The sequence below is a fragment of the Tauraco erythrolophus genome, chromosome 5 (genome assembly GCF_009769465.1).
Source record: "Tauraco erythrolophus isolate bTauEry1 chromosome 5, bTauEry1.pri, whole genome shotgun sequence".
Classification (NCBI taxonomy): domain Eukaryota; kingdom Metazoa; phylum Chordata; class Aves; order Musophagiformes; family Musophagidae; genus Tauraco; species Tauraco erythrolophus.
In genome coordinates, this window is record NC_141469.1 from 71668751 (window position 1) to 71695575 (window position 26825).

The 26825-nt window shown below is 41.5% G+C and overlaps 1 protein-coding gene across 2 annotated transcripts in view; it reads left to right on the forward strand.

The window, feature by feature from the left end:
* The first annotated feature begins 6703 nt into the window (after positions 1–6703).
* SH3D19 (SH3 domain containing 19) overlaps positions 6704–26825 on the forward strand; it is an 87961-nt gene continuing 67839 nt past the window's right edge. For both annotated transcript variants that reach the window (XM_086611804.1, XM_086611805.1), the window contains exon 1: positions 6704–6821. In XM_086611804.1, coding sequence (XP_086467930.1) covers positions 6704–6821 — 118 coding nt within the window. The remainder of the gene's footprint in view (positions 6822–26825) is intronic.

The window sequence follows — 26825 nt, forward strand, 5'->3', positions numbered from 1 at the left end:
GTTGTCAGCTCTGAAGCTACAGATGTTTAAAAAAGTATGTATACTGGAGTGCAGGACCTCTCTAAGCCTAGCAAAATAGATTCTCACGAGCATGAGTGTGAAATACATAAAATCCCTGGTTGGTGTCAAGCCTTAAACCTCTTTAAAGCCAGTATGAAGGCCTGAATGATGAGGATGCTTGTCGTCATCTATTCTTCTATTGACATACAATGATTAGAGTAAAGGTTGTGGTGTAAAATTGAAAAAGACAGGTAGACTGATACTATCACATAGGATTATTTTTATTTTTCCCTTAATTGCTACTAAGGTATGCAGGTCCTTCCTTCTTATCAGATAAATCGAAAAATAAATGTCTGAGAATCACTGCTGTATCTTGCATCATGTTTGGCTGGCTGGCTTAAAATAAGCAGGCGTCATCCAAGCTATCAAACTGTTTTTCCATTCTTCAGCTTTTATAAAAAACAAATTGTTTTAAGAAGCTGGGTGTTGTTGAATGTATGACTGAAAGATAATGTCTGTAACAGATAGAAGTATTTTTTTTTAAGTTGGAAACTCATAATATTATATTTAGAATCATAGAATCATAGAATGGTTAGGGTTGGAAGGGACCTCAAAGATCATCTAGTTCCAACCCCCCTGCCATGGGCAGGGAAATCCTCCACTACACCAGGTTGCCCAAAATAATAGTCTATTTTAAATTTTTGAAAAACTTCCACATTAGAAAAGTGTTTTTCCATTATCAAATACACATTAATGTAACTAGACTGTTACAACCTCATTAATATTAAACTTTTCAGCACTGAGCTCACAAATTAGTAATTATCATACAATTATTTATTTGCAGAATTATCCTATTGCTGAATATTAGCGTACCTTTGTAAACACTTCTGGTAAATGTGAACTGTGTCAATGTTTAGCACAAGAAAAACACGTCAGAATGCCTGACTACACATAGGTGGGGAAAAAAAAAACAACAAAAAAACCCCAGGAGACTGCAAATTTTTGTACTGAACTGTAAAGACTATCCACCTGTATGTCATATATATTTCCAGTGAAAGGCAATTTATATGCATTTCATGGCAGAAGAACCGAAGACAACAAAATCAGAGCTACTAATATCTGTAACCAATTTCAGTACTGTGAGAAACTTATAAATTTACTGCAATGGACAAATTTATGACCTCGCTTCACCTTTCGAAAATTCTTTAGGACTCTGTTTGCTGTCTTCCCTAAGTTTTCCCTTGTCAGCTCTTGGCACTGAACTGCAAACTGCAGCAGAAAATCTGGACTCTTATTCTGGGGCCAGCATTGCATATTCTTAGGTATTAGACTCACGTGTGTCCAATGTGATAATACTTTTTACATCATTCTGTTGCCAGCTCACTTAGCACAACATCGGCACTGTCCACTGATAACTCTGTGGTTACAGAGCAAACATGAATACTTCAGGGCTCAAACTACGCATCGACTTGGCCTTGACAGCCTCTCTTTCTAAGAAGCATTTACCTCTGAACCAGCTCTTTTCCCTTCCAGATTTCCTCACATTTTTTCTACTTCTTTTCCTTATTCTCTTTAATCATGAAGGCAGTAGAAACAGATATATTTATAACCCTGCGAGTCACAATACTAATAAAGGAGGAAAATATTGCTAAGAGATTTTTGTTAATAGGACAGGAGAGGCAAGGGTGCTTTTAGTCCACAAAAGTTGGAAAATAGCAAAAGTAACCAAAATTATTTGTAAAATTAATTTAAAAACTAACGACTATAAAAATCTCTCTCTGAATAGATTCTCCTCACTCAGCTGCCAATTTTTGGTCTTTTGAAATTATTGGATTTGCTGCTTTCGTGCAGAGATCCTTCTCATTTTTTTGAAAGCGGTCTCAAAATCCCTAGTTTTGCATGAAAGTGATTTCTCAGTGTTTCAGTAAGAAAGGTCCTTATTCAAGGAAATCCATAATCTTCTATTTTAATCATCTTCTCTCATCATAAAACCATCTACCTTTAGACTTTCATCATGCTGATATGCTGGGAGCCACAAGCAGTTGTAACAATGCAAGGAGAACCCACACTTAGTCGGAGACATTTCAGGAAGCCTGCAGGCTCCTGATATGTCACTCTCCACGTACACTAAAACCCATTGGACCAGCTGAACACAAATGGAGATCAAATTATCAGATTTTGGCCCTCAGCAATGTCAGCTTCCTACCCTGGCTATATTGCCAACGTCATTCGTCTATTGAACGAGACCCTTGTTATTTTTACTCAGAACAAAAATAATGTCGTCATGTCCAAAGGCTACATTTTGCCTTCTGAAAACACTCTTTTTCATCCTTTGCATTTTTTAAAAATCCTTTGTCTGCATTCTTTTGTGGTCGAGGCTCCTGTATCTCAGCCAAACACTGATACATTCATTGCAGGCTTCAGCTGCTTTGCAGACCTGATTAGACATTGAGGCTACACGGGCGACTTCAATTAAGCAGTTCTATAGAGCTGATATTTTTTGTTGAAAAACAGTGTCTTTTTGCAGGGCCAAACAAAGTGGCAACTCCAGGGATGCAGATCAGAACAAAATACTTAAAAAATAACAACTGCCAAGGCAATTAATTGTAAGCATTCAGCAGAGAATACAAAGACCCATTTACCCAGTTGTTTCTTTCTTTTACTCTACCATCGTGAAATTCCAAGTATGTACATTACAGCAAAGATGCATATGATAAAGTAGAATTTCAGTGGGAAATTTCCAGATTTTAACAACCGAATTGCAGACTTTTTGAGACAGTAAGGTTTGTTTTCTTGGAGAAATGTAGCTATGAAAATATATAAAAGTCTTTTTATTCCTACGCACATGTACACAGCAGAGATTCTCACTGAAGTACACAAGAATGCAATTATTTTTCCTTCACCCTGCTTGTAAGACACAAATACATTGTACTTGGTGAAGGGCTTTAGAGCAGCAAATGCCAATTGCAGATGTGTTCCTCTCAGCTACCTGAGGCTACAGCAAGTGCTCTGCTTCTTTTGTTTGTTTGTTTGTTTGTTTTCGAACTTTCACAACTTGTACTTTATTTTCCCCTTTTATTTCTTTTTTATAATTTCTATCAGTTTATTTGCTGAAAAATTAAAGAGAATCTTCTTTTCTTGACTTTCTGGAGAGAATTTCCCACATGGCGTTAATTCCTGCTGTACTTAAAACGGTTGGGTCTAATTCATCGATCCTCCTCTTTGTTTCCTTCTTCCCCTGGGCCCGGCAACCCAGCAGAAGTCTTTTTTGTGTGTGTTCCAATCTGAGCCAAATTATTGCAAATTAGTCTGTCTGGCCTAGGCTATTATTAGACTAGCCAGCAACTGTAGCTCTTTCATTATTTCCACAGCTGGTTTTGTTGCTTATCTAAAGACCCAAAAGCACAGCTCTCTCCCCCTAGAAACTGCTTACCCAGATAAAGGGCTGTGTCAGGATCTGTTCCAAGCCTAAGGTGGATCTGCCGTTGCTGCTTAGGAGCACTCCATCAGAGCCCCATCTATCTTCTGCAGATTAGGTACCTCCATTATTTACACACCTTTATCAGGCATCAAGCCTGTGATGTGATGCTGCATTTGACAGCGCAACCCTAAAGCTGTTGATGACTTGAAAATACCAATATACACTAGAAGTGAGGCACAGCTCACAGCCAGAGTACAGATGAGTGCATCTGGCAAGCACTCACTAAAAAAAGAACCACTTCTAAGAAATGGAGCTCTAGACATCCACCCTCTGTCTCAACTCCCTTAGAGTCCTTGCATATTAGCGGATTTTGCAGCTGAGAGAAGTGAAGAGTATGTGAACGTACTGTCTTACACATTCCTGTATATTACCCTGCACACACTTGTTCTACAGGCATTTAAAACCTAAAACACACCTCTGAGTTTGAATGCCTGTGGCATTTGTACACTTTGTGAGCACGTTCACAGACAACATGCCCTGAAGAACTCTAGCTACTGGTAAGCAACCTTCTTTTGGAGGTTAATAAAAAACATTATTGAATGTTTTTTGCAATAAATGTTTCAGAAATATGATTCAAGTATTTCATGCAATGCTGCCTTGCATTTTAATTTCGTCTAAATGGCAGGAATTTTCACTTGTTTCCAGTAATACTGTTTGGAAACTGTTTCCAGCAGTATGCTAGTTATTGCTACCTGAATCTTGTAGCCACACATGAATTGTGTCATAGCTTGGTCTCTTTCTTCCTGGTGAAACCTGTCCTCTATCAGTTCCAGACATTTCTTAAACAGCTCCTATAGCTCTAAAACTCAGTCCGTGTCCTGAGTGCATTTCCTGCTGGCAGAGCTCGGTATATGGCCAAGCACTTGCTTCAGAGACTTCATGACTTTATATAATCTAGATATTGCACTTTCATTTTCAAGTAGGACTTTCCCTGTGAACTCTAAGCAACTCTCAATGATCATCAACATTAAATATGCATGATCCTTCCCTACTCTATTTTAGATTTTGGGAAGTGTTTTCTTAGTCGTAGCTGGAACTACTCTGTTCAGCATCTTTTTCTTAGGCCTAAGATCTCTCCAAATGTATTTTTCAGTTTTATATGCTTGGAAGCCTCTGTGTTAATTTCATCAACAGCCATAAAAGAAGGTTTAATTCAATTTTCTGGGCTCTTTGAATTCATGTTATGTTCTATGGTATATTTCTGTTCTTTCCTTCCTTAGTAATTTTACATGATAGCAAGCTTCCTTTCCTTCCTCCCCTACCAGTAGTGAAACATATAGTATAAAAAAGAGATATTCAGGAAGTGGAAAATGGATGGTCCTTGTCACTCCGTGGAGCTTAGGAGTTGAATACAAGTGCTGCATTTTGGCTCTACAGCAGCAAAGAACCAGAATACAAACAACACGTGCTGTTTGTTTTACATGGAAAATTGTCTTTGTCTCTCACACATGCAGGTACCAGCAACTTCCCTCTCTTCTGCTGTTCTTCCTCATACCTTCTGCATTGGAACTTCTTTTTTTGTGCTTTTCATTGCAGGTGAGGCTTTGCAGCACAGCCCTATAACACACCTGTGGCAGCAGTGCACCACTGAGGAACTTTGTAACCAGCTGGTTATCCCTAGAAGGCACGCTGGTCTTGTATTGAAATTTGTGAGGTGAAATCCTTCGACCATCATGCAGTCCACCTATGCAGAGGACATCAGAAGCATGAGGCTTTTGAGAACACATACCTGTAGTGGAAGGTTTGATTTGTCTGTTATATAGTCCTGCTGTACATACAGTTTTGTTACGGGTCTTTTGTCCTTTTTTATAAAGCTTTATGTCCTTCTAAAGGGTGACTATTACACCCCTTAAACACTAAATGTTCCAGTGGAAAAAACCTTCTGTTAAGGAACAACGATTGTAAAGTCAAGCACTGAAACACTAAGAAATGCACAATCATTTGTATTCACGCATTACGATATGCTTTTCAGTTTTGTGATCACATCTGGTTTTTTCAACCTGCACAATCTGCTTTATTCAGTGCACAAAGAAGACGGTGCTCAGTGAGTCAGCACAGATGTTGCTCAACATTAAGATCACACAATGTTTCGTTGTATTTTCCTGACCTAATTTGTGGTCATATACTTTATTGTCCCTTATTTACCTGCTCTGAAGCTGAATTTAACTTCCTTATATGCTGCTTTTAGCGGTGCCTAATATGGAGTCATCTGTAAAAACATTTACAGCTTGGTTTTACAGTAACCGTAAGATGCGAAGAAGCAATATAATTTCAATTTTAGATACAGGCAACTGAGGCCCAGAAAAAAACATAATTGAAGCTAAAACTACACCTGACTTGTAAGTGTCCAGCGTGAAACATGGCCAGATTTTTCATATCGCCTCTACGCTGGAAGCGTGTACCTCACCGGGTTCAAGTGTGTCCTTAAGATGACTTCTCCTGAAGTGGTTTAAACCACCCTAGCGAACCCCCGCCAAGAAACACATCCTCCTGGCCGGGAATGACAGCCGGCCGCCGTCTGAACGCCCGCCTGGTCTCAGCCCCAAGCCGGCGGGCGGCCCGGGGCCCAGCGCGGCAGGGCCGGGCGGCGGCTCCACCCCGCCGGCCCGGCTCGGTGCCCCGGGGGCTCCCCGCGTTGCGCCCCGCTCGCAGCAACAGCCCTTTTCACCTCCGTACCCTCGGCGGGAGGGGGTAACGCCTCAGAGCCCCTCGCCTCTGCCCCTTCTCTCCCTTGGCACGGGGCTGCTCGGGTTCACATGCCCCTCGCCCGGTACCGACGGTCACCCCCGTGCGGCGCCAGCCCCGCCCCGGCCCTCGCCCGCCGGGCACCACGAGATGCCCACCGCGGCCGAGCGCTGCCCGGCGGCGGCCGCCAGGTACCTCCCCCCGCCGCCGCCTCCTCCGCCCCCTTTTGTGGCGGTGCCAGGCGGCCGCCGGGTTTCCTGCTGACGCTGGAGAGCCGCGGATGGGCAGGAAAGGCCGCCGCCGCCTCTTCTCCCGCCCGCCGGCTCCCGCCTCGCCCCGCTCGCCGCGCCGGCAGGAGCGCGGAGCGGCCTGGGCTGAAAGCTCGCCAGGAGGAGCGGGGCGGACAAGGCGCAGGTGCGGGGCAGGCCCGGGGATCACGGGGACCGGGCGGCCGCGCTGAGGGGACGCGCCGGCATTGCCCGGCAGGGGCGGGAATCTCCCCGGCCGCGGGCGGACATGGCAGCCCCTGCTTCTTGAATGCGTTCAGCCGCCCCCCTGCCGCCGATGGCCGAAGCCTGGAGGCTGGAGGAGGACGAGGAGGAGCTGCGGGAGCTCGGCAGGAGGCACCGGAGGGTCGCTCTGAGCTCGGCGGCAGGTGAGTGGCGGGGGCGCGGCGGGCCGCGGCGTCGCGGGCTTTGGGCTGGCCCGGGCCCGTGGCCGGCTCCCAATGCCTGCCCGGGGCTGGGCGGCGTCGGCGGGGCCGCCCCGGTGTGTGCCGTCCGGTCGGCTTCACTCCGGGCCAGGCCAGTTCAGCTCAGGTGCATCGGAGCCACGGGCCGGCGTGAGCCGCAGCGTGCTCCCTGCTGGCTCCGCTCCCGAGGCCAGCCCCACATCCCGCTCCTTCTCCGAGATGATGCTAACGCGGACACGCTCAGTCTCCCACAGACACCTCCAGGCGCTTAAGATGCCTTATCAGGAAATACAATACCGATTTTTCTTGGAAGTACGAAGGTGGAGGAACATCTAGGTGTCGGAGTTGTCCACATGTAACCGTTTCCGTGTAGGTGTGGACAGCAGGCCTTGGCAAACAGGAGGCAAGAATTGGTGTGTACGAGAAGGCATGGAGACAGCAGCTCGGGAGCAAGCAGATTCATACGTCTTTACAGAGGGACTTGGAGGGTGCAACAAGCTTTTATCTGAAGTGGTGAAATCCAGTGGACCGTGACAGAATTGAAAGTATTTAATTCAGACATCACTGCTGATTGAGGGGCAACGTGTGTATCACCTTTCTGTAGTCACTGAGGTGTGAATGCAGCGTTTCTTCTTCTGTCAGTGTAAAATGCCCTCCAGAATGAATCGTTTCCCAAGGTCTATTTCCAAGGAAGATCTCAGCCACACTGCATATTTGAAGTTAAATTCCAAATATTCTGATTTTTAATAATTATGGTACAACCTTTACAATATAGTAACTTCTACAGTTTGTGTGGGTTTGCATTCATTTGAGTGAGAAGAAATTGAGTGTTCCCTCATAGATGACAAAAGCACAGCAATTTGCGGGTTTGCAGATGAAAACTTGCTGTAACAGGCAGGCCCTGTGGCTTCCAGTGACCCGAGTTATGTCCCTCCATTTCCGGGCAGGTGCAGGATTAGCAGGAGCCGATTGAAACCATTGTGGCTCAGCATGTATGCAGGGTTTTGCCTTGTTTAGGATAGGGTGCAAAAAAAAAAAAGTGTTGGTTCCTGTATGGTTTCTTCAGTAGCTAAATGTTCACGCTACTAGTTATGATGTCTGTTTTTTAAAGGTGTTTCTTTTGGAGATTTTTACTAGTAAAAACCATAATTGGTTCTACAGTTTATATACCTGTATTTTTGCTGCCTTCTTGTGGAACAAAGCTTGTTCCCAGAGTTTGTCTTTGTCTTTGGCACAAGTTTACTAATCAATAATAAAGGACCCGTGTCCTTTTTTTATTTTTATTATTATTTTGTCCTGACAACCTCTCTTTGAAATGAGCCCAGCACTGTTTACTTTACTGGTGTAAAGTATGTGTGAATGAATAGTGTTCTGCTTTGACTGTCTCGCCTTCTTTCCATCTGTTTGTGAGACTCTACAGTGGAAAACACCAAAAAGACTCCCAGCGGAGCATTCTTAAGGCATCTGTGAAGAGTGTCACCCAAGGTGGCTGAGTTTGCTGTTCTTCTCTTACTTGACAATTCTTTTACACCTTTATTTACAAACCTATTGAAAATGAGTGGGTTTTCTTGCATGTAATAAGTGGTTATGCTGCCAAAGTGGTACTGTAAATAGGTGTTAAATAATCCTGTTGGATATTTTTGCAGGCTTTAAGAAATGTTGTAGTTGCATCTTAGCAGACTCAATTTCAGCATTTCAGCGTGTTAAACTAATTGTGAATGTGAGCAATTTAAATTTGTGGTGCGTTCAGCTTATGCATGGAAGTGCGTAAGGGCATTTGCTCACCTTTGTCCTGCACGTACAAGGCAAAGTGGTAGTTGAAGGGTGAAAGTTCACAAACGCTTCTGGCTTAGTAGACACTCAGATATGTAATTAGCACTGTTTTATTGGACGACCAGAACACAGGAGACTGTGAAATGAAGAAGTAGTATCTTCCCTTGAAGTTAGACATGGTTGTGCTATGCCAGATACTGTAGGATGAAGCCAGCTAAATGAATCTAACAGCTTGCCGCTGCTAGAGGTGCGATCTCTTTCATGGATGTGCACTTCTGCGCTCTCTCGTGTGTCAGCTCTGCTGCTTGTCTAGCTTGTTGGTGAATGAAGTCACTGAAGTTGTGGTTTGGTGGCAGCCTGGGCTGATCTACCTGGTGTCTGCTGAGGCCTCTCTTGGAGCCCTTGTGCTTGCTCACTCAAACATGCACCAACCTGTCCTGGTGTGTTGGCTGAGCAGAGAGCTATTTTTCTTGTTCTCTTCAGTGGATGAGAGCCTGCTGATTCAGCTCGTTGGAATGGTTTTGTACAGGTTCTGATGAATGTTAAAGCTGGCACAACTGAAAGAGTAGGAACATGCAGCCGGAGGGAGGTAAGAGACTATGCCAGCCAGGAGTTAGTTTGGCTGAGGTTGACGTGAAACTGCAGCCTGAGAGCTGTTAGAGATCTGTTCACGTGGAGTTTTTTATTTGGTTGTTTGGGAGGTGGTTTGGTTGGTTGGGGTTTTTTGCTGGGTTGGGTTTGGGGCTTTTTTGCAGGTTTAATGAGCTGGAGAGGCTTGCTGAAGCACTAGCCAAGTGCCAGAGCTGATGTTAAAGGAGGGAATGAAAACTTGGAGACGTGAGCAGATGAGATGGGCAGAACCATCCTTGTCCATGCAGTAGTTGTAGATAGCTCATTTGACTTGTCTGCCTGTTTTTACCCCACTGCATGTCATGACGATGGAATTATTTTCTCTGATTTCAAGAAAGCTTTTTAATGAGCATGTTGTGGAAAAACCTGTGAGAAGGTACGAAGTAGGGCAATTTGAGACTCTTCTAATGAAATGATTTTCCTTTTGAGAAAATGCTGAATGTTTGATTTTTTTTTTTATATGTATAGTTTTTCTAAATGATAGGGAGGAGAACTGGGATACATTCTTTAAAAATTGAGAGGAATAAAAGTAGCTGCATAGGTTCATTAAACTATGATTAACTAGCGATAAGACAAGGGGCAATGGCCTTAAACTGAAAGAGGGGAGATTTAGATTAGATAAAAGGAAGAAATTTTTCACTCAGAGGGTGGTGAGGCACTGGAACAGGTTGCCCAGAGAAGCTGTGGATGCCCCATCCCTGGAAGTGTTCAAGGCCAGGTTGGATGAGACTTTGGGCAACCTGGTGTGGTGGAGGGTTTCCCTGCCCATGGCAGGGGGGTTGGAACTAGATGATCTTTAAGGTCCCTTCCAACCCAAACCGTTCTGTGATTCTATGAAACTGAATCATCTGGTCATCTGCTATGGGAAAGGAAGCCAGTCTTGCTGGAAACCTTTATTTTTTTTTACTGCAATATAAATAATTAAAATAACATGATCAATTTCTAACTCCCTTTCTGTCACATACATTATTGCTCTGGGAAGTAATAGAGAGTGCTGGATTTTTACTGGGGTTTTTTTGTTTGTTTAGAATGTTAGTATTTTATTTCGGTGTGTTTTTTTTTTTAATGAAGTGGAAACAAAAAAACCCAACCAATCAACATCAACAAAAAACCAAACTAAAATCTTCTTTCCCCATAGACTTACAGGCTCTCTCCAGTCTAACTTTGGACCTCAATCTGGTCTGCTTTCCTGTTTTAACTAGCTGTTTATTCTGTTACTACTGACTAAAATAAGTGGACTTGCAAGAAATATTGTGAATATAGTAAATCTTAATTAAGAACTGCATTGGTTAATTATGTGTCCTTGCCACTGCATTAGAGCTGAGGGAGATGCTCAGTATTCTGATGTTATCTAAAGTGCACAAGAAATTTTTAACATATTCAGTATCTGTATTATTTCACTTTGAATTCTGGTCAGCGTTCCTTGAGAAGGAATAACCCATTATGGATGTGGCAGCTGTTTCCTCACTTAAAAATAAAATTGCAAATATAGAAGTCAGTAATGAAATTTATTTGAGTTCATAATGAAGAGTTATTTATGTGATTTGTATTTTAATGTGTGGTTAAAAGTACAGATGGTCAATATTACAAGGAAAGGCTTTGACTTAATATTGCTCTGTTGTACTTACCACAAATGCTTATCTGTGGTTTGTTCCCACACAGCGGCTGTAAATTTTGCACGAGTTTTGCTGTGCTGACTGAAACATCTCTGGTTTGGTTTGTTGTGGGTTGTTTTTTTTTGTTTGTTTGTTTGTTTGTTTTTCCTATTTCTGTTTCTCTATAGTATTTCAGATGTTGTCTGGAACTTTTTCAACTCTAGTGGGCAATTTTAGATTATGGGTGAAATAACCGATTTTTAGTTGGTTGATTGACTGAGTGCTTTGGGGTTCTTTTTGCCAAAACAAGATCTAGTTCAGAGTTAGATCAATTCTTTACACTCCCACAACTCCCACATCAAACTGGCACTGACTTGTTTTGGAAACTGAGAACAATGAGCTGTGTCCAATATAACAAATTAAGGTTGAATATTTCACTGCTCAACATGCTGAAAGGTTATGGGGGTACAGTTGGGTAGTGTGTCTGATGAAATTCAGTGAACAGTAATTTGCAGGCATAGTGGACTTTTTACAGATAAATAAGGAATTTTGAAAGAATGCTCAGCAGTTGTTCCCATGTTCATGCAAAATATGTGTTTGGTCTTAAGAAGTAAAGAATAAGATGGTCTGAGATTCTTCATGAAATTCTTAAGTCTGAGACTGATTAAGTGATGATGTCCTTTAGGGTTCACTGAATCGTAACATGAACAGATTGACCTTAGTACTTCCCAAGGGGTGCCAGTGACGCTGGAGCAGAGAGGAAGTGTCATTAGGAATAAGATGTCTCCAAGAGTTAGTTGCTGTGTTCTTAAACTCTTAACCAAATGTTGTATTTAAGAAGCGGAAGGATCTGCATCTTACAGAACAGAAGTGAGCATTGTTCAGCTGGAAACTTCTTTGTCTGCATGCCTGTGTCCTTCAGTGCTGATCTGGAAATTGTTCCGCTTGTCCGTAGCGAGAGTAACCATTTATTGTCTCTTGTTCAGAGAAGAAAAAAAAAAATCCTCATAGAGCAGATCAACTGTCTTGAATAAATGCATAAGGTCTACCTGTGATCTGCTAGTCTGTCCTCGTGTACACAAAAACCCCATAAAAAGAGGGCCAAGGGACCGGGTATTTGTTTTATTTATTTATTTGATTAATTAATTGGTTGGCTCACAAGTTCAAGAAGGGGTAGAGTTGGTTGCTAGCTGGGCATCTCTTCCCTCTTTCTCCTGGAATTCAGTCTGTTTTGATTTTGTAGTCCCAATGTAGGCTCAAGGTCTCTAGTTTTAAAAATTGCTTGAGGCACCACTGCAGATAAACGCTTAAAACTCAAAGAGCACAAATAATGTAATTCTTCTATAATAATCTCTAACTGGTGCTAATACTTTGTATCATGTAAGTATTAAACAGATTACCTGGTTAGTCCTTTTCCATATCCTCTTGAAGTTACTGCACACGTTTCCACTGAATTTCAAAGTCTTTAAATTTAGCTTGCTTTGAAGTAAATGTAAGATACTAGCTAAAACTTTTCTGGAAGTTAAATAAGGCAGCCTACACGTGGAAATTCACCAACATACATTGAAATTCAAGTGTACTGTCAGTGGCAAGAAAAAAACCTGCTTGCAGTTACTTGGCCAAAAGTGTAGACTGAACCGCAGAGAACGTTGTGTCTTCTGCGGAAACAACCCTTCTGAAAATGAAGGCTGCTCTAAGGAGAATAGCTGAATAACTTCTGGTAGTCAACAGGGTGATTCTCTAGCCAAGGAAACTGTAGAAAGACAAATAATAATTATTATTAAGTGATGAAATGGACCTTCTTCATTTGGGTTATAGCCAAAGCAAGGCACAAAAATGTATCGTTGCGTAAGGAGCAGTGAGTTTGTAGCCAAAGAGAATAACCAATGGAGTTATGATTGCCCAAAGATGTGCTGTTAACTGTGTTGCAAGCAATTATTTCCTGTCAAGGTAACAGGTGATAAATTAGGGTTGTTGCATAAGGAATGAGGACAGACAGCAAAGGGCAGAATGAGTCATAACCTCATTGCAAGAAGCATTTACCATAGTGGTTGTTGTTTACAGAAGGAAAAAACTTTAATATCTGTAAATAATTTTGTCAATATTTACTTTTGTCAGTATAACCTTGATTTAAAATCTGGAAACAACATAGAAGCGATGTCGACACTCTCCATTAAAAGTTGATGTAGTTCTCCATGTATTGTTTCAGTAAGTATCTCATACAACATGTGCAGTATGAAAAGAAATTTTATTTTGATAACTGTTTGACATCAACTTCTTTTGTTGATGCTTATGATCTGCAGTTAAATGCAGTGCTTTACATTTAGCATAGTTTAGTTTCTTTGCTTTGATGATTTTGTGGCTTTTGCGGTGGAATTGTTGGCTGGAAGGGAGCTCTGGGGTCACCTAGTCCAGCCTCCTGCTTGAAGCCGGACTGTTGGTAAAGCTAGATCCACCCAGCCAAGGCTGCGTCTAGCTGTGTCTTGAAGAGTCTCCCAAAAGAGAGGGATTCACTGCCTCTGTGGGTAACCTGCTCCAGTGCTGCACTACCTCCTAGTGAAAGAATTTTTCCTCATGTTCAACCTGAACCTCCCAAGCCATGGTTGTGACCATTGCCCCTTGTAATATTGTCCACTAGTACCAGGGAGAGTTTGGGTTTGGGATTTTTGTTGCTACCTTCCAAGTAGCTGCATGCTGCTGTTACATAGCTTCTTTGCCTCCTCGTTGCCAGACGAAAGAAGTCCACCCCTCCAGCCTTCTCATTGTGCAGTCCTGCCTCGCTTATTCAGGTTCTCAAAGTGTACAAAAATGGAGTGCAAGCACTGGCTTCATTGCTGGCCAAGATTTTTACTCTTCTCTTGAAAAACAGCATGCACCAAAGCTACTGAAGCGTTCCAGCAGCAGACTTGGGAAGGCAACGTATCGTCTGTTTATCTGTGGTTTATGCTTGGCAAGCATCCTTTCCTTCAGTGAAGGACAAAAATAAGTTTTGCGGGAAAGCATAGGTTTGGTGGCTGATGGCACATAGCAGGAAAACTTCCTTTTTTTCCCTCAACGCTGTATGAATTTTGAAAGACATAGGATTTTATGGATATCAATATTTTTAAATTGACCGTCTGATGTAGTGCTGTGTTATGCTAACTGCTTCAGGTGGTGGTGTAAACCAGCAGAGATTTGTATGGATTGCGTGTGTTATTCTAAAAACATCGATTTGACATTCTGACTTGAGAATTTGGGATCTTCATACAAGATTTAATGGAATTCTAAATAAGATGCTTCAAAGATGAACTTAATTGGTTTATGAAGTCTTGCATATGTTACGAAACAAATCTATACCTGCTTTCTGTGGCTGCGTGTAGCTGTAGTTGGGTCCAGCTTGAACAGCTGGATGAAAGCAAGACTGAGAATGTTCACACTGTAGTAGAAGCTGAATGTAACAGATCTTGCTGTTCATTTTCTTTCCTTCTGCCTTTTTTAACCCTTAAGCTCTTTTAGAGGTTATTGTGTTTATTTTGTGCGTGAGTCACCACTACAGTCAGCGTGTTCAGGCTTTTGGAGAAAATGAGATTGGATCAGAACATGCAGAAGATTTCAAATGATTGATATTGTCACTCCTGTATCTGACAGGGTGTGCTGCCTCAGCCTTTCGAAGCCGTGATAGTAGCTCATACGTGCCCAGTTGTGCAAACTGCAAAACACGTGGAACAAGAATTTTGTAATTTTCATGTCCATAGGAATGTCATGCTGGATCAGACAAAAGGCTCATCTTCTTGGGTAACTTGCTTCTTACATTTGCCTACAAACGTCTTCAGGAAAGTATGCAAGAAACATCTCCTTGGATTCAATTTTTACTTCCAAGAGAGATTCCTTCCCCTCTGCAGTCAGTGTCTTAGCAGCTTCTCAGAGGCTACATATAGAAGGCCTTGCTAAATAGTTGCCAATGGATTCATCTTTCATGAATTCAATTCATTTTTTTAATCCACTTGCACTTTTGATGTTCAAGTCTCACATGCTAGTAAGGAACACAATTATTCATGATATAAAATCAGTTACTACCTTTTACATGCTGGTTGGTATTTTTACTGGGTATTCACGAGTTCTTGAATTATGATGATAAATTTCTTATCTGTATTGTGCTTTTTTTAATATGGTTTTGAGCATGGTTGTTTACACTCTTAAAAACAGGTAAATTTTCAAGCACTGTGTTTCCTGCAAAGGGATTTCTGATCCGTTCTCCTTCTAGACAGAATATTGTATGCATAAAAGAAGCCATATGTTTTTTTTTCTTTAGCTATTTTGATTCTGTTTATAAGAGGTAAGCTAAAATTAATATCAATTGTTTTCTTAAGGTGATAAATTTGTATTCGTCATGCACTCTGTCTTGCATTAAAACCTGAGCATCCAGTATCACAATATCTGCACATGAAAATTGATTCAGGTTGTGCACATCTGTGTTAAATCATTTACAAGAATTTTTGAGTGAACAGTGTGCTGTGATGTTATTCATTATTAAAATACTGTTGACTTATCCTGTTGGAGTGATGGGACATAAACGCCTGGAAACAAGCTCAGCATTTTGATAACTTTCTCATAATAAATTGCTCCCAGTGTGCTGTATTCATTTTATGACTGTCTGCCCTGTAAATCTAGGGTGCAGAAACTAATAGAAATGTGAGACTTGGGATCAAAGTAAAAGTTTTGGAAAAAATCTCCTTTCACTTAGTACTTTGAAAACGGCATTGTCAGGTGCCACAATTTATCTGATGGCAAATGCTGTAAGCTTTGTCATTTGTCATAAGCTTGTCAACCTTTTCAAGTATGTCTGAAGAAATACCCAGTGATCTCCAGACTGGAATGGTGAAGTTCACCTGAGAATGGAGTTCCTGAGGGTGCGACACCTGCCTTATTCTACTACGTCTGTTGTTTAAGCAGGTCAGGACAGTGCTTGGAAGAGTGTTGCTACCAGCATGGGACAGGTATCGCTGAATGATGAGATGAGATAATGCTGCAGACCTCATGTATCCAGCGCTCATGGGCATAACTTCACGATGACAAGCTCTCTTCTTACATGCTGCTGTGCAAAGCTTGCCATAATCACCAATATCATCTCTGGGAAATGCATGGTAGCTGCTGCCGTGACATTAGGCCCACTTCATTTCTCTAATTGCTCTCAACTGGCTTAATGTTGGTGGATCCATTATCGAGAACTATTTAATTGAAGTGTGTCATTATGGTATTTTACTCTTGGCACCGTAGCAATGTAGAGGTGCTTATTAGCATAGTTACAAAGGTTGGATGCCTCTGACAGGATCTGTAGGCATTTTTGGTGTGCGCACAGGAGTGGGAAGAGGTCTGGGAGCGCGTGGGAGGAGAGGTGTTTCTCCAAGGTACTGGAGGATTGGAACAGTCTCTGCCAGCATTACCAGAGTGCCCAGGAACCCTGGGTTTATCGGCAGTAAACACAGGATCCTTCGTTTTGAGGGTTTCTGGGTGCTTATGGCTTTGCCATCCTTTTTCTTGGTCGTTTTAAGTTGCTTTATGGTTTTTGAATCCTCTCATTGAACAGTAGGGAAACTGCTTTGTGTCACCATGAGTAGCAACCCAATGGATGGAATTTGCATTTAGAAGACTGACAACAAGATGCACTAGCCTGATGTCAAGGCTGGAAGCAGCTAAAAAATTACTTTATAATAGCTGCTTTTTCTGTTGTGTATTTTTTGAGAGGCAGGGCAGATGAGGAAGTACAATTGCAAAACACTTGGAAAAACAGATGAGAAGGCTCTGTGAAATGCTGTAATTTCTCAGGAGCCCAGAGATAAGTGCAGTCGGCTTTTGCCTGAAGTGCAAGGGTCACGTGTGAAGAATGGAAGGTGTATGCATCTAATATGAGCGGTTGTTTGTAAGGCATTTCTTAGAGTTGTGACTTACAGATCTCATTTTGTACACAGAGAGGCCACAGTATTTTTGTTACAATTTGTATATGGTTTGTAAATTGTGTTGAATTCAACCATATTTTCAATTTTTAAATAAAAAATAATACACCAAGCTGTGTGTTGTGAATCATACTTATTTTTGCAGAGCATGCTTGAAGTTCTTCCTGAGTGGTATGAAAGCCTTGTACTATGGAGGGGTTGCCTGCCTCTCTTTCATTACAGCAGGTGATGTTTCTATTCTGTGGCTTGCTTTTTCCTTGTTGTCCCTCTCTTTTTCCCTCCTGTCTTCCTTCTTTATCAAATATTGTTATCTTCTTCTCTTTCGGAGCTTGAGAGAATATCTTTATGTTCCCCACTGGTTCGGCAAATGGACCTGTGTTAAGAAGGTAATGGCTCTGGTGTCTAGTGACTGCATCGTTCTGTCCTTGTCACAGTCACTGAGGACCCAGAAGCTTCCACAGTAATCTGCTGCTTTTTGGCACTCTTACTGATTGGCCGGAACTTCTGATGTGCTCCCACTGTTACCACTGGCCTTCCATTTCAAATTCCTATCTCAAGTTGTAGTAAGACCCTAACAGTGTTGTCAGATGATTCTGCACACCTTCGTTTTCTCATGGACCGGCTGTACATAGTGACTTCTGGTCCGGATGGTCCTCAGGGACCAAAGGGCACACACATGCAGATTTACATCTACACATGTTACACCAGTAACAAAGGAGTCTGAGAGACTTTAAAGAGGATTTGGTAGATGTTTAACACCTTGGAGTAGATGTGGATAAACTCATCTCACACCTTAGTAAAATGTCTTCAGAATGCCAGGTGACTCACATCTTAAAAATTAATTTTGGATGCTGATGTCTAGTTATCAAATAATATGCATTCAAATATGACACGTTTCAAGAACAGGCAAGTGCTGGGCTTCCCGTTCTGAGGAATACTAGCTTAGAGTTGCACAACTTTTAAGCATGTGCTCATAGCTAATGGATGAATGTTGTCTCAGGTTGCAACAATTTATTGATATGTACCAACATTATTAAACAAATCAATTTTTTACACCTTTGAATTAGTCCATTTTATGATGCTTCTAGATCTTGTACTCTTTGTTTTACGGTAAAGTGCAAGAGACCTTTTTGAGAATAATCCTTTTTGTGGTACTTAAGAGAAATCCAATGCATGTGAGAAGCAATTGTTACATTCACTTTCTCAGAATTTTGTATTTCTGTGTGACTGTTGGGCAGAATTACTAATGTCACTGGAGGAAAATATTTTGTTAATAGGCTAATTTCAAATGCACTTCTATAGAGAATCAGTACTTGCAACAAAATCATTGAGGTTTAAGAATGTTCTCTTGTTAGATGTCTTTATGTGGACTGGGTAAACAATTTGGGGATTCTTTCATCATAAATAGTGACAAGAGACCACAAAATATTCCAAGAACAAGCTATTGAGTATTTCAGTGGTATCTTAAGACAAATAAATACTGTTACTTGCCTAGTATGTTTCTTCTCTTTTTATAGAAGTTGTTCTTTTATGGTTGAGTGTGTTACAATCTTTTAGTTTACTAAGTAATTTTCTTTCTCTCTGTGTCATTTATCCCCCTAGTCTCCAAATTCCTCCCAAAGTGCAGACCTATGCACTTACTTGAACTCACTGTCATGTCTAATTCCTAAATTTGAGGCAGTGTCATCTCTATTGCTGCCAGTGGCTTCACAGGATTAAATAATCAAAAATGGATTTTTCTTGTTTGTTTGCTTTAAATCTGAATTAGTTTCCTGTGATACAAAAGTGGGAATATCTTCTGCTGATACTGCTATTCCGCACTTTATTGTGAATCCATGTCTCACACACATTAAATAAGACTTAACTTCCAAGTGCATAATGCATAAGATTACACTGGAGACATTTGTTGTTGAGGTTTGCCATCTCAACGATCAAAACATACTGGTTTTGGTAAGCAAATTGAGAAAACTTTTAATTGCCTAATGGGACAGCATTTTTGGGTTGGCAGGGAGGGTGGGAAGGATGAAATTTGCGAAGTGTTTTACATCCAAGAATAAATATTTTTACTATATAGCATAGTAGATGGAGATTCCATCTTTTGAAAGTAATAAGGTAGGGTATGATTTCTCAAAAATTATAAGTTATTATCTGAAACTTATACAACAAAGGCTGTTTCTGCAACACATAGTTTTGTACTGTGTAGGTCAAAGGAAATTGCTTAAACAGTGCAAATTATATCCCCTGCAGTCATAGCCTCAAATTATACTGCCTGTGGCCAGGAACGCTTACGTTTAGGAAACTGTCATTCGACAGAAAAAAAAACCCAAAACAAATAAACCAAATACCCTGTAGAAAACATAAAGAAAATGGTTCTTTTTATATTATTTTTAGAAAGCCTTTTGTCATGATTGTCTTAGTCACTCCACAGCAGTATTTCTCTGTGCATGTCTTGGGTCTCCAGGCTTGGAGTGTGACCCTAATTAGTGTGGTAAGGGGCATGTTGTGACAGGTAAGTGTTCCTGTGCACAGGTGCTCAAAGCTGGAGGCTCTTTTGGTGCGGGATGTGCTGGTCCACAAGCAGGGCAAACCCCTGAGGAGAAAAATAATTAAATAAGTTTGGATCTTGATATGATGTGTGAATGTTTATAAGATGCTCTGTTAGTACAATGCAGGAACTATGAGTTTATTCGCACGTTTAACTGTATTGCATTTATTACATAGGGTGTATTCGCACCCTATGGCGGGCAGACACACCATAAGACTGAGCTCTATTGTCTGGTTGAGGGATATGCAGACCCTCTGCAGGCATGCTGAATCTGATTCGGGAAGAAAAAGATAGTACCATGCTCTTGAAAGATAATTGCCTTCTACTGGCAATGCTAGCAACATCAGAGAAATGTGCTTCAGAAATGTAAATCTAACATTTCTGAAATGCCTAGAGAGGAAGGTCTCTTGTGATTATAAATCTTTTGTCTATCAAAAAGTTTAATCAATTGGTATTTTCCTCATGAAAGTATTAAAAAAAATAAGTAGTAGGGCTCACCTTGGATATTTCCCACTGTGATTCTGGCAGTGTGCGGACATATCTATGGCCACTTGTACCTGAAGCACATAATCTAAGAATTACATTGCACTCCTCAGCTGGGATGTCTCGTATGAAGATGTGGGGATTTGCATTTTCAGGAGCTGCTCATTTCTTGAAAAAAGAGCTTTAGAAACATTTGTATCCTAAATTTCCTTCTTAAACAAGTGTGGTAGAAGGTAGAAGTGTGGTAATATATGCATATGCTGTGTATATTTGATTACTTATATACTTTGTTTATCATTCATGGCCTAAGAACAAGACTGGTTCCCGGTGCTGGATTTGATCTAGATTCTTATAACATGGGCCTTTTTGAGACACAGTAAGAACTTAGGCTGTCTGTTTCCTTCCTGTATTGTTTCTGCGTCAGCCCCACTCTTACGTTGGCACATGTGTTCACACTGATGCATGGACACTTCTGCTGTCGCAATGTAGGAGTAACATACGAGCAAGAATGAGGGGGTGGAAGTTCAGAGTCACAAAAACAAATCAGCACCAAATGTAGCACTGGCAAGTGTGGCCTCTGTTGTCCAGTAAACTCTTTTTTTCCACTTATATATCGTACAAGTGCAAAAAAGGCTTTAAAAGTGACTGTCGTTTATTGTTAATCTCTTTAGCAAGTTAAAGAGTATGGTCTTTGGATAATTACGAGCTTTTATGGTCAGTAGGTTTCAAGGTTAAATACTCAACCACAGAGGTTCAATGGATTCTTAGGTATGTGTTGGGGTCCCCCCGAGCCATGTATCAGTCATACTTAAGAGTGGGGAAAAAAGCATTACTCCCAGTACAAAAAGCTGCAGGAATGCTTTGTGCTTACGAGACTCGGTTTCTGTTTAGTATTAAAACTGACAGACTAGTGTAATTTCATTTGCAGGGGGTTATAATGTATTTTTTTCCCCACAGTGTACTGCTCTGGAATTCAACAGCATGCCACAGAATTTAAAACAAGTGTAATAACTGTCTGCCTTTACAATTATAAACTTCAATTGTGTGCTGATTTTGTGGCCTTTTGGAGTAAAGGGAAAGTTATATATAAACTAAATGAAAAAAGTTTCTTCCAAGCCTCTCGTTAATCTCTCCTTGAGCCTTCTGCCTTTTAAACAACTGATAAGGGACTCTGCTGTTATGGTACTAAAACACATAAATAAGTGTTCAGTTTTGTTGTATAGCAGTTCCTAATAAAATTGAGTTAAATTTATTGTAGGATCTATACAGTGGAATTAGTTTGCCTTGTTCTGACTCCTTACCTGAGAGAAGTACTAAAAAGAAGGAAGAGTCGCAGTGAGCCACAGTGTGCCTTGACAGAACGGAAGACAAAAAGACAGCAATATCAATGGCGGTTGTTGCTTATCTCAGTGCACATAAAGCAACTAGCATTGAAAATCCTGCACAAATGCAGATCTTTTTGCCAGAAAATGTGCAGTTTAGTTTGAGTGAGGGCCCCATCTGCACTGGCAATTTGAAATGGAAATTCGGGGCTCTTAATCTACTGCAGTTGGCTAAGGGAGACTGTTGCACCGTTGAGCTATGATCAGCTGGGCAATAGTCAAGATACACGTTAAGTAATGGTAGGAGCCATCGTATTCTACATGATGTGTTGTAAAGTTGCTCCATCGATCTTAGCATCTAGGTTTATGAACGCCTGGAAGCTTGCAAAAGTATGCTCACTGAGGATTAAGGCATTCAGATTAGGGCAAGTTGTATAGCCTCTTTCAACAATTCCCTATTCTGAGAACCTGACTTCTCTCTATATTTTGTATTTTTGTGTTGACAGCACTGTTTAAGAGCCCGCTGGTCCCATTGCTTGGTTTATCTAGAGGTTTGCCATTGTTACAAAAGTATTGTTCTAAGCATCTCATGCTGCTTTTCATTATGAAACCACTGCTGTGCCATCAGGGGCTAAAAACAGCAGAGATGGAGACAGCTGGTTGCTCTGCATGTCTTCCTGAACAGTGTTAGGATGTCCTGCCCCCTCTGGTGGCTACTCAATTCAAGACCCATAATTAACATGAAAAATACAGTATTTCCTAGAAATGGAAATAGTATTGCTCCCTTCAGCCAATTCAGCTTTTAAAAGAGATCAAGATGTGGGATGGGTTTAAGAGTAGGAAGTAACCTGCCTCGGGAGGTAATTGCATTGGAAGTTCCCCAGTAGCTTTGCAAGTTCAAAGCGGCAGAATGTGTGTTAACTTTGCACTCGTTTTTCAACAGCATTTCATGTTTATACTTAAATTTTTTTCTAGTGAGAGCATGCTTTTCAGTTGAAGTCACTCTTAGCAACAAGATACTTTCAAAAAGCTTGCAAAATAAACAGGGAAAAACAATGGCTCTATTTGGTGTGAGTTGCCTTTTTCCTTTTCCTTGCTTGTCTTCCAGAGACAAGAGAGAGTTCCTTAAAAGCTATTGTGTTCTGCTTTGGTGGTCTTTTTGGCAAAAACTTAAGCTATTCTGAGTTTGTGGAGTAACTGAAATAGTGTTGAGTCAGTTATTTTTCTCCTGATGGTTATGTTTATATTTTCCTTGAGAAGAAAAACTGTTCTGTCGTGTTAAAAGCAAACAAACAAGAAAGATATTTTTCCCATGCTTGAAGGGTAAGAGAATCACCAGTTAAAGAAACCTGACCCTTTCTAAAAGCAACTGTAACATGGCATTTCTGTCTGCCGCTCAATCTTCGAATACTGAAAAAAGGCATAGCGTGTCCATACTGTTGATGAAATATACATAGCACGATTTTGCAAATAAACACTAGATTTGCCAAATGATTGTGGTGGGAATAGCGGATCTTTGTGTCCTGATGTTTTCCTTGATTCTTGTAGTGCTTAAAGCTTGGCATCAGTCTTCCCAGTCTCAGCCAGGCGTCTCTGACTTCTTCCACCTCATCTGCTCCACTTGCCAGCTCCTTGACTTCTTGCACTGTATCCTGCTGCTGAGCAAGGATAATCTATTTCTCCCTCACTGACTATATTTGTATAAGGGCAGCAAAGGTTTTGTAAAGAGTAGATGCTAGTATGAAGTGGAGAAAATCTCTTTCAAGTCTGGTCTGCAGGAGGTTGGATGAGGCCCTGAGCAACCTGATCTAGTTGGAGATATCCCTGTTCCTTGCAGGGGGGTTGGACTAGATGACCTTTGAAGGTCCCTTCCAGCCCTAACGATTCTATGATTCTATGATTCTGTGGTAAATTCTTATCTATTGAGAGACTGCAAGTCTCTGGCTATGCAAATTGTGGGTTGGAGAACAGGCAGGAAGAACATTTTTCTATCTGTAGAAGAACCATCTCTGAGCTATCTGAACTAGCTGGCAAAATCTGCAGTAGTCAAATTAGAGAGATTATAGCACTGTGCCACCTCTAGGATAGTTGTCAGTAAATCGAGATCAGCTCTGCCATGCTAGCACAAACTACACGCTGTTCTCCTCTAACCGTAAGATTAGGGAGATGATGCTGATTTTGAAGAACAAAATCAATCAAGAACCAAAATAAACTTAGAATCAAACAATCGGTTTCTCTAGCTTGTGAGCACTAGCTGCTTAGGGATTCCTAGCCTATTTGGCTACATACTCAGTAAGGAAGTGCATTACTTTTAGCAATGCAAAGATAGAGGGAATAGTACTGGTGTCTCATCTATGGAAGATTGTGTCCGTAAGGTAGTATCTGTCACTGGAAGTGGATTTTTTTTCTGTAAACTTTCCATGCCAGAGCGCAGACTGCCTTGTTAGTTCATTACGCCTGCCAGTCCAGCAAACATTCAATGTTTGCTCTAATCTGACATGTGGTTTTGGCTTCCAGAGCTTACAATTGAGAGGTCAGATTTAGATTAGATCTAAGGAAGAAATTCTTTCCATTGAGAGTGGTGAAACACTGGAACAGGTTGCCCAGAGAAGTTGCGGATGTCCCATCCCTGGAAATGTTCAAGACCAGATTAGATGAGGCGTTGAGCAACCTGATTTATGGGAAGGTGTTGGAGGCCTGTATGCAGTGGAGTCCCTCAAGGGTCGGTACTGGGACCTGTATTGTTCAACATAGTCATCAATGATTTGGATGAGGGAATAGAGTGCATGGTCAGCAAGTTTGCTGATGACACTAAACGGGGAGGAGTGGCTGACTCACCTGAAGGCTGTGCTGCCATTCAGAGAGACCTGGACAGGCTGGAGAGTTGAGCGGGGAGAAATTTAATGAAATACAACAAGGGCAAGTGTAGAGTCTTGCATTTGGGTAAGAACAACCCCATGTACCAGTACAAGTTGGGGACTGAACTGTTGGGGAGCAGCACAGTCCAGAAAGGGACCTGGGGGTCCTGGTGGACAGCAGGATGACCATGAGCCAGCAATGTGCCCTTGTGGCCAAGAAGGCCAATGGCATCCTGGGGTGTATTAGAAGGGGTGTGGTTAGTAGGTTGAGAGAGGTTCTCCTCCCCCTCTACTCTGCCCTGATGAGGCCGCATCTGGAATATTGTGTCCAGTTCTGGGCCTTGCAGTTCAAGAAGGACAAGGAACTGCTTGAGAGAGTCCAGCGCAGGGCCACAAAGATGATTATGGGAGTGGAGCCTCTCCCTTATGAGGAAAGGCTGAGGGAGCTGGGTCTCTTTAGCTTGGAGAAGAGGAGACTGAGGGGGGACCTCATTAATGTTTATAAATCTGTAAAGGGTGACTGTCATGAGGCTGGAGCCAGGCTCTTCTCAGTGGCATCCAATGATAGGACAAGGGGAAATGGATATAAGCTGGAACATAGGAGGTTCCGCTTAAACATGAGGCTTCCCAGTAAGGGTAACAGAACACTGGAACAGGCTGCCCAGAGAGGTTGTGGAGTCTCCTTCTCTGGAGATGTTCAAAACCCGCCTGGACGCGTTCTTGTGTGATCTGATCTAGGTGGTCCTGCTCCGGCAAGGGGATTGGACTAGATGATCCTTTGAGGTCCCTTCCAATCCCTAACATTCTGGGATACTGTGATTCTGTGTCCCTGCCCATGACGGGTTGGAACGAGATGATCTTTAAGGTCTCTTCCAACCCAAACCATTCTATAATATACTGTATTGTGCTAGAAAGACATCATGTCCTGTAATGTTTTATAGCAATATGTGTCTTTGATATGGAGGAAAATCTGTAGAGCAGGATTTGATTTTCAGATCTTTGCATTTCTATGGTCTTCTTGTTTGTTTCTGTTAGACAAGATTACAAATAGATCTCTCAGTTGTTGCAGTAACATGTAAAGAGAATCAGCTGTGGGCATGCACTTTTGTGACCCAACTTTTGCAAGCCAAGGGTTTGCCTGCAGAACACAGGAATGGGATCTGCATGTGTGTGTGTTTAAACGTAACATATGTATGTGTGTGTATATATTTAAAAAAAAAAAAAAAGATTTGCCTGTTTCTTCTGAGCTTTCATATTCTAGAGGTGTGTAACGTTACTTGAATTGGTGCTTGTACGTAATGCCAAAACAGCATCAAGAATTGCAAAACTTAAGCACTAAATCGAAAAATTTGGCTCTTTGAGTCTCTTATTACACTTGGTACTAAATAAAATTTAAAAGATTAAGTTCACAATAAACTTAAACAGGTGCAGGATTTATTTCTGCTTTAAAATGCTGACTGTGTGCTTACCGGATTGCATTTCCCTTTGCTCATTTTCGTAAGGCCTGTTTACATGTGGATGCTGTGCTTTCACTAAGTTTAGCAGTAAATAAAATGTGTCAAAAAAAAAAAAAACCCCAAAGGCAATATTTCCTGTTTCAACATTTCAGTAAAACAAAAGTGAAAAGGGAATTGCATTGATTTCCTGAATGAGCAGGTTGCAGTGGTGTGGCCGGGCTGTGGTGGATCTGCCGACTGGATGTGGGCTGAGGGGGAGAGCTTGCAGAAGCTGTGTTTATGTGTGCTCTGGCTTCTTTTCTTCATTTCATAGATTTCATAGATTTCTAGGTTGGAAAAGACCTTAGAGATCATCGAGTCCAACCATCCCTAATCCCCATTAAACCATATCCTCAAGTAGATCATCCACCCTATTCTTAAACACATCCAGGGATGGGGACTCAACCACCTCCCTGGGCAGCCTATTCCAGTGGCTGACAACCCTTTCAGAGAAGAAATACTTCCTAACATCCAACCTGAATCTCCCCTGACTAAGCTTATGCCCATTTCCTCTTGTTCTATCACCCATCACTAATGTAAAGAGCCCTTCCCCTAACTCCCCACCATCTTTTCTCAAGTATTTATAGGCCGTAATCAGGTGTCCCCTCAGCCTCCTCCTCTCCAGGCTAAACAGCCCCAACTCCCCCAGCCGCTCCTCATAAGTTTTATTTTCCAGCCCCTTGACCAGTTTAGTCGCCCTTCTTTGGACTCGCTCCAGGAGCTCAATATCTCTCTTAAAGCGAGGGGCCCAAAACTGGACACAGTTTTCCTTCTCACTGGTTTATTCACCCAATCTTTTTAGGAGTGGGAAGGCTTTGTCTGAATACTGTTAGACTGTGGCTGATAACATGCAACAAATGGCAAGCAGACTTCAGTAGGAAGTCCTGCCTTATTTTTTTCAGTGCTCACAGGTAAGGAGGTTACATGAGCAAATCATAAGGATGGAAGAAGGACCCTTTCTGTGTGTATTTGAACAGCTGTTGCTGCAGCTCTGGTTTGAGCTGTACCATGCTGTTTCTAGCTAACAGAGTAGCACATGGTGTGATGTAGATTGCTTTGAGTGAGAAACACAATAAACTGTACACTGTGTGGCTATGATGGCTCAGTAAGAGCACCTGTGGATGGAAAAAGCGTTAGATACTTCTTCGAGGACTGTTGACGTGCAATAATTTTTTATCACTTTAATGAAAACATAATCAAACGAGCATATAAAACTTGGAGAAAACTCATAAAAATGAGCATATAGAACTTATTTCTTCTGTACATGAGATAAAACTATGCAAACAAATGTATTGCTATTAAGAGAACAAATTTTATTTCAAATGCAGATCTT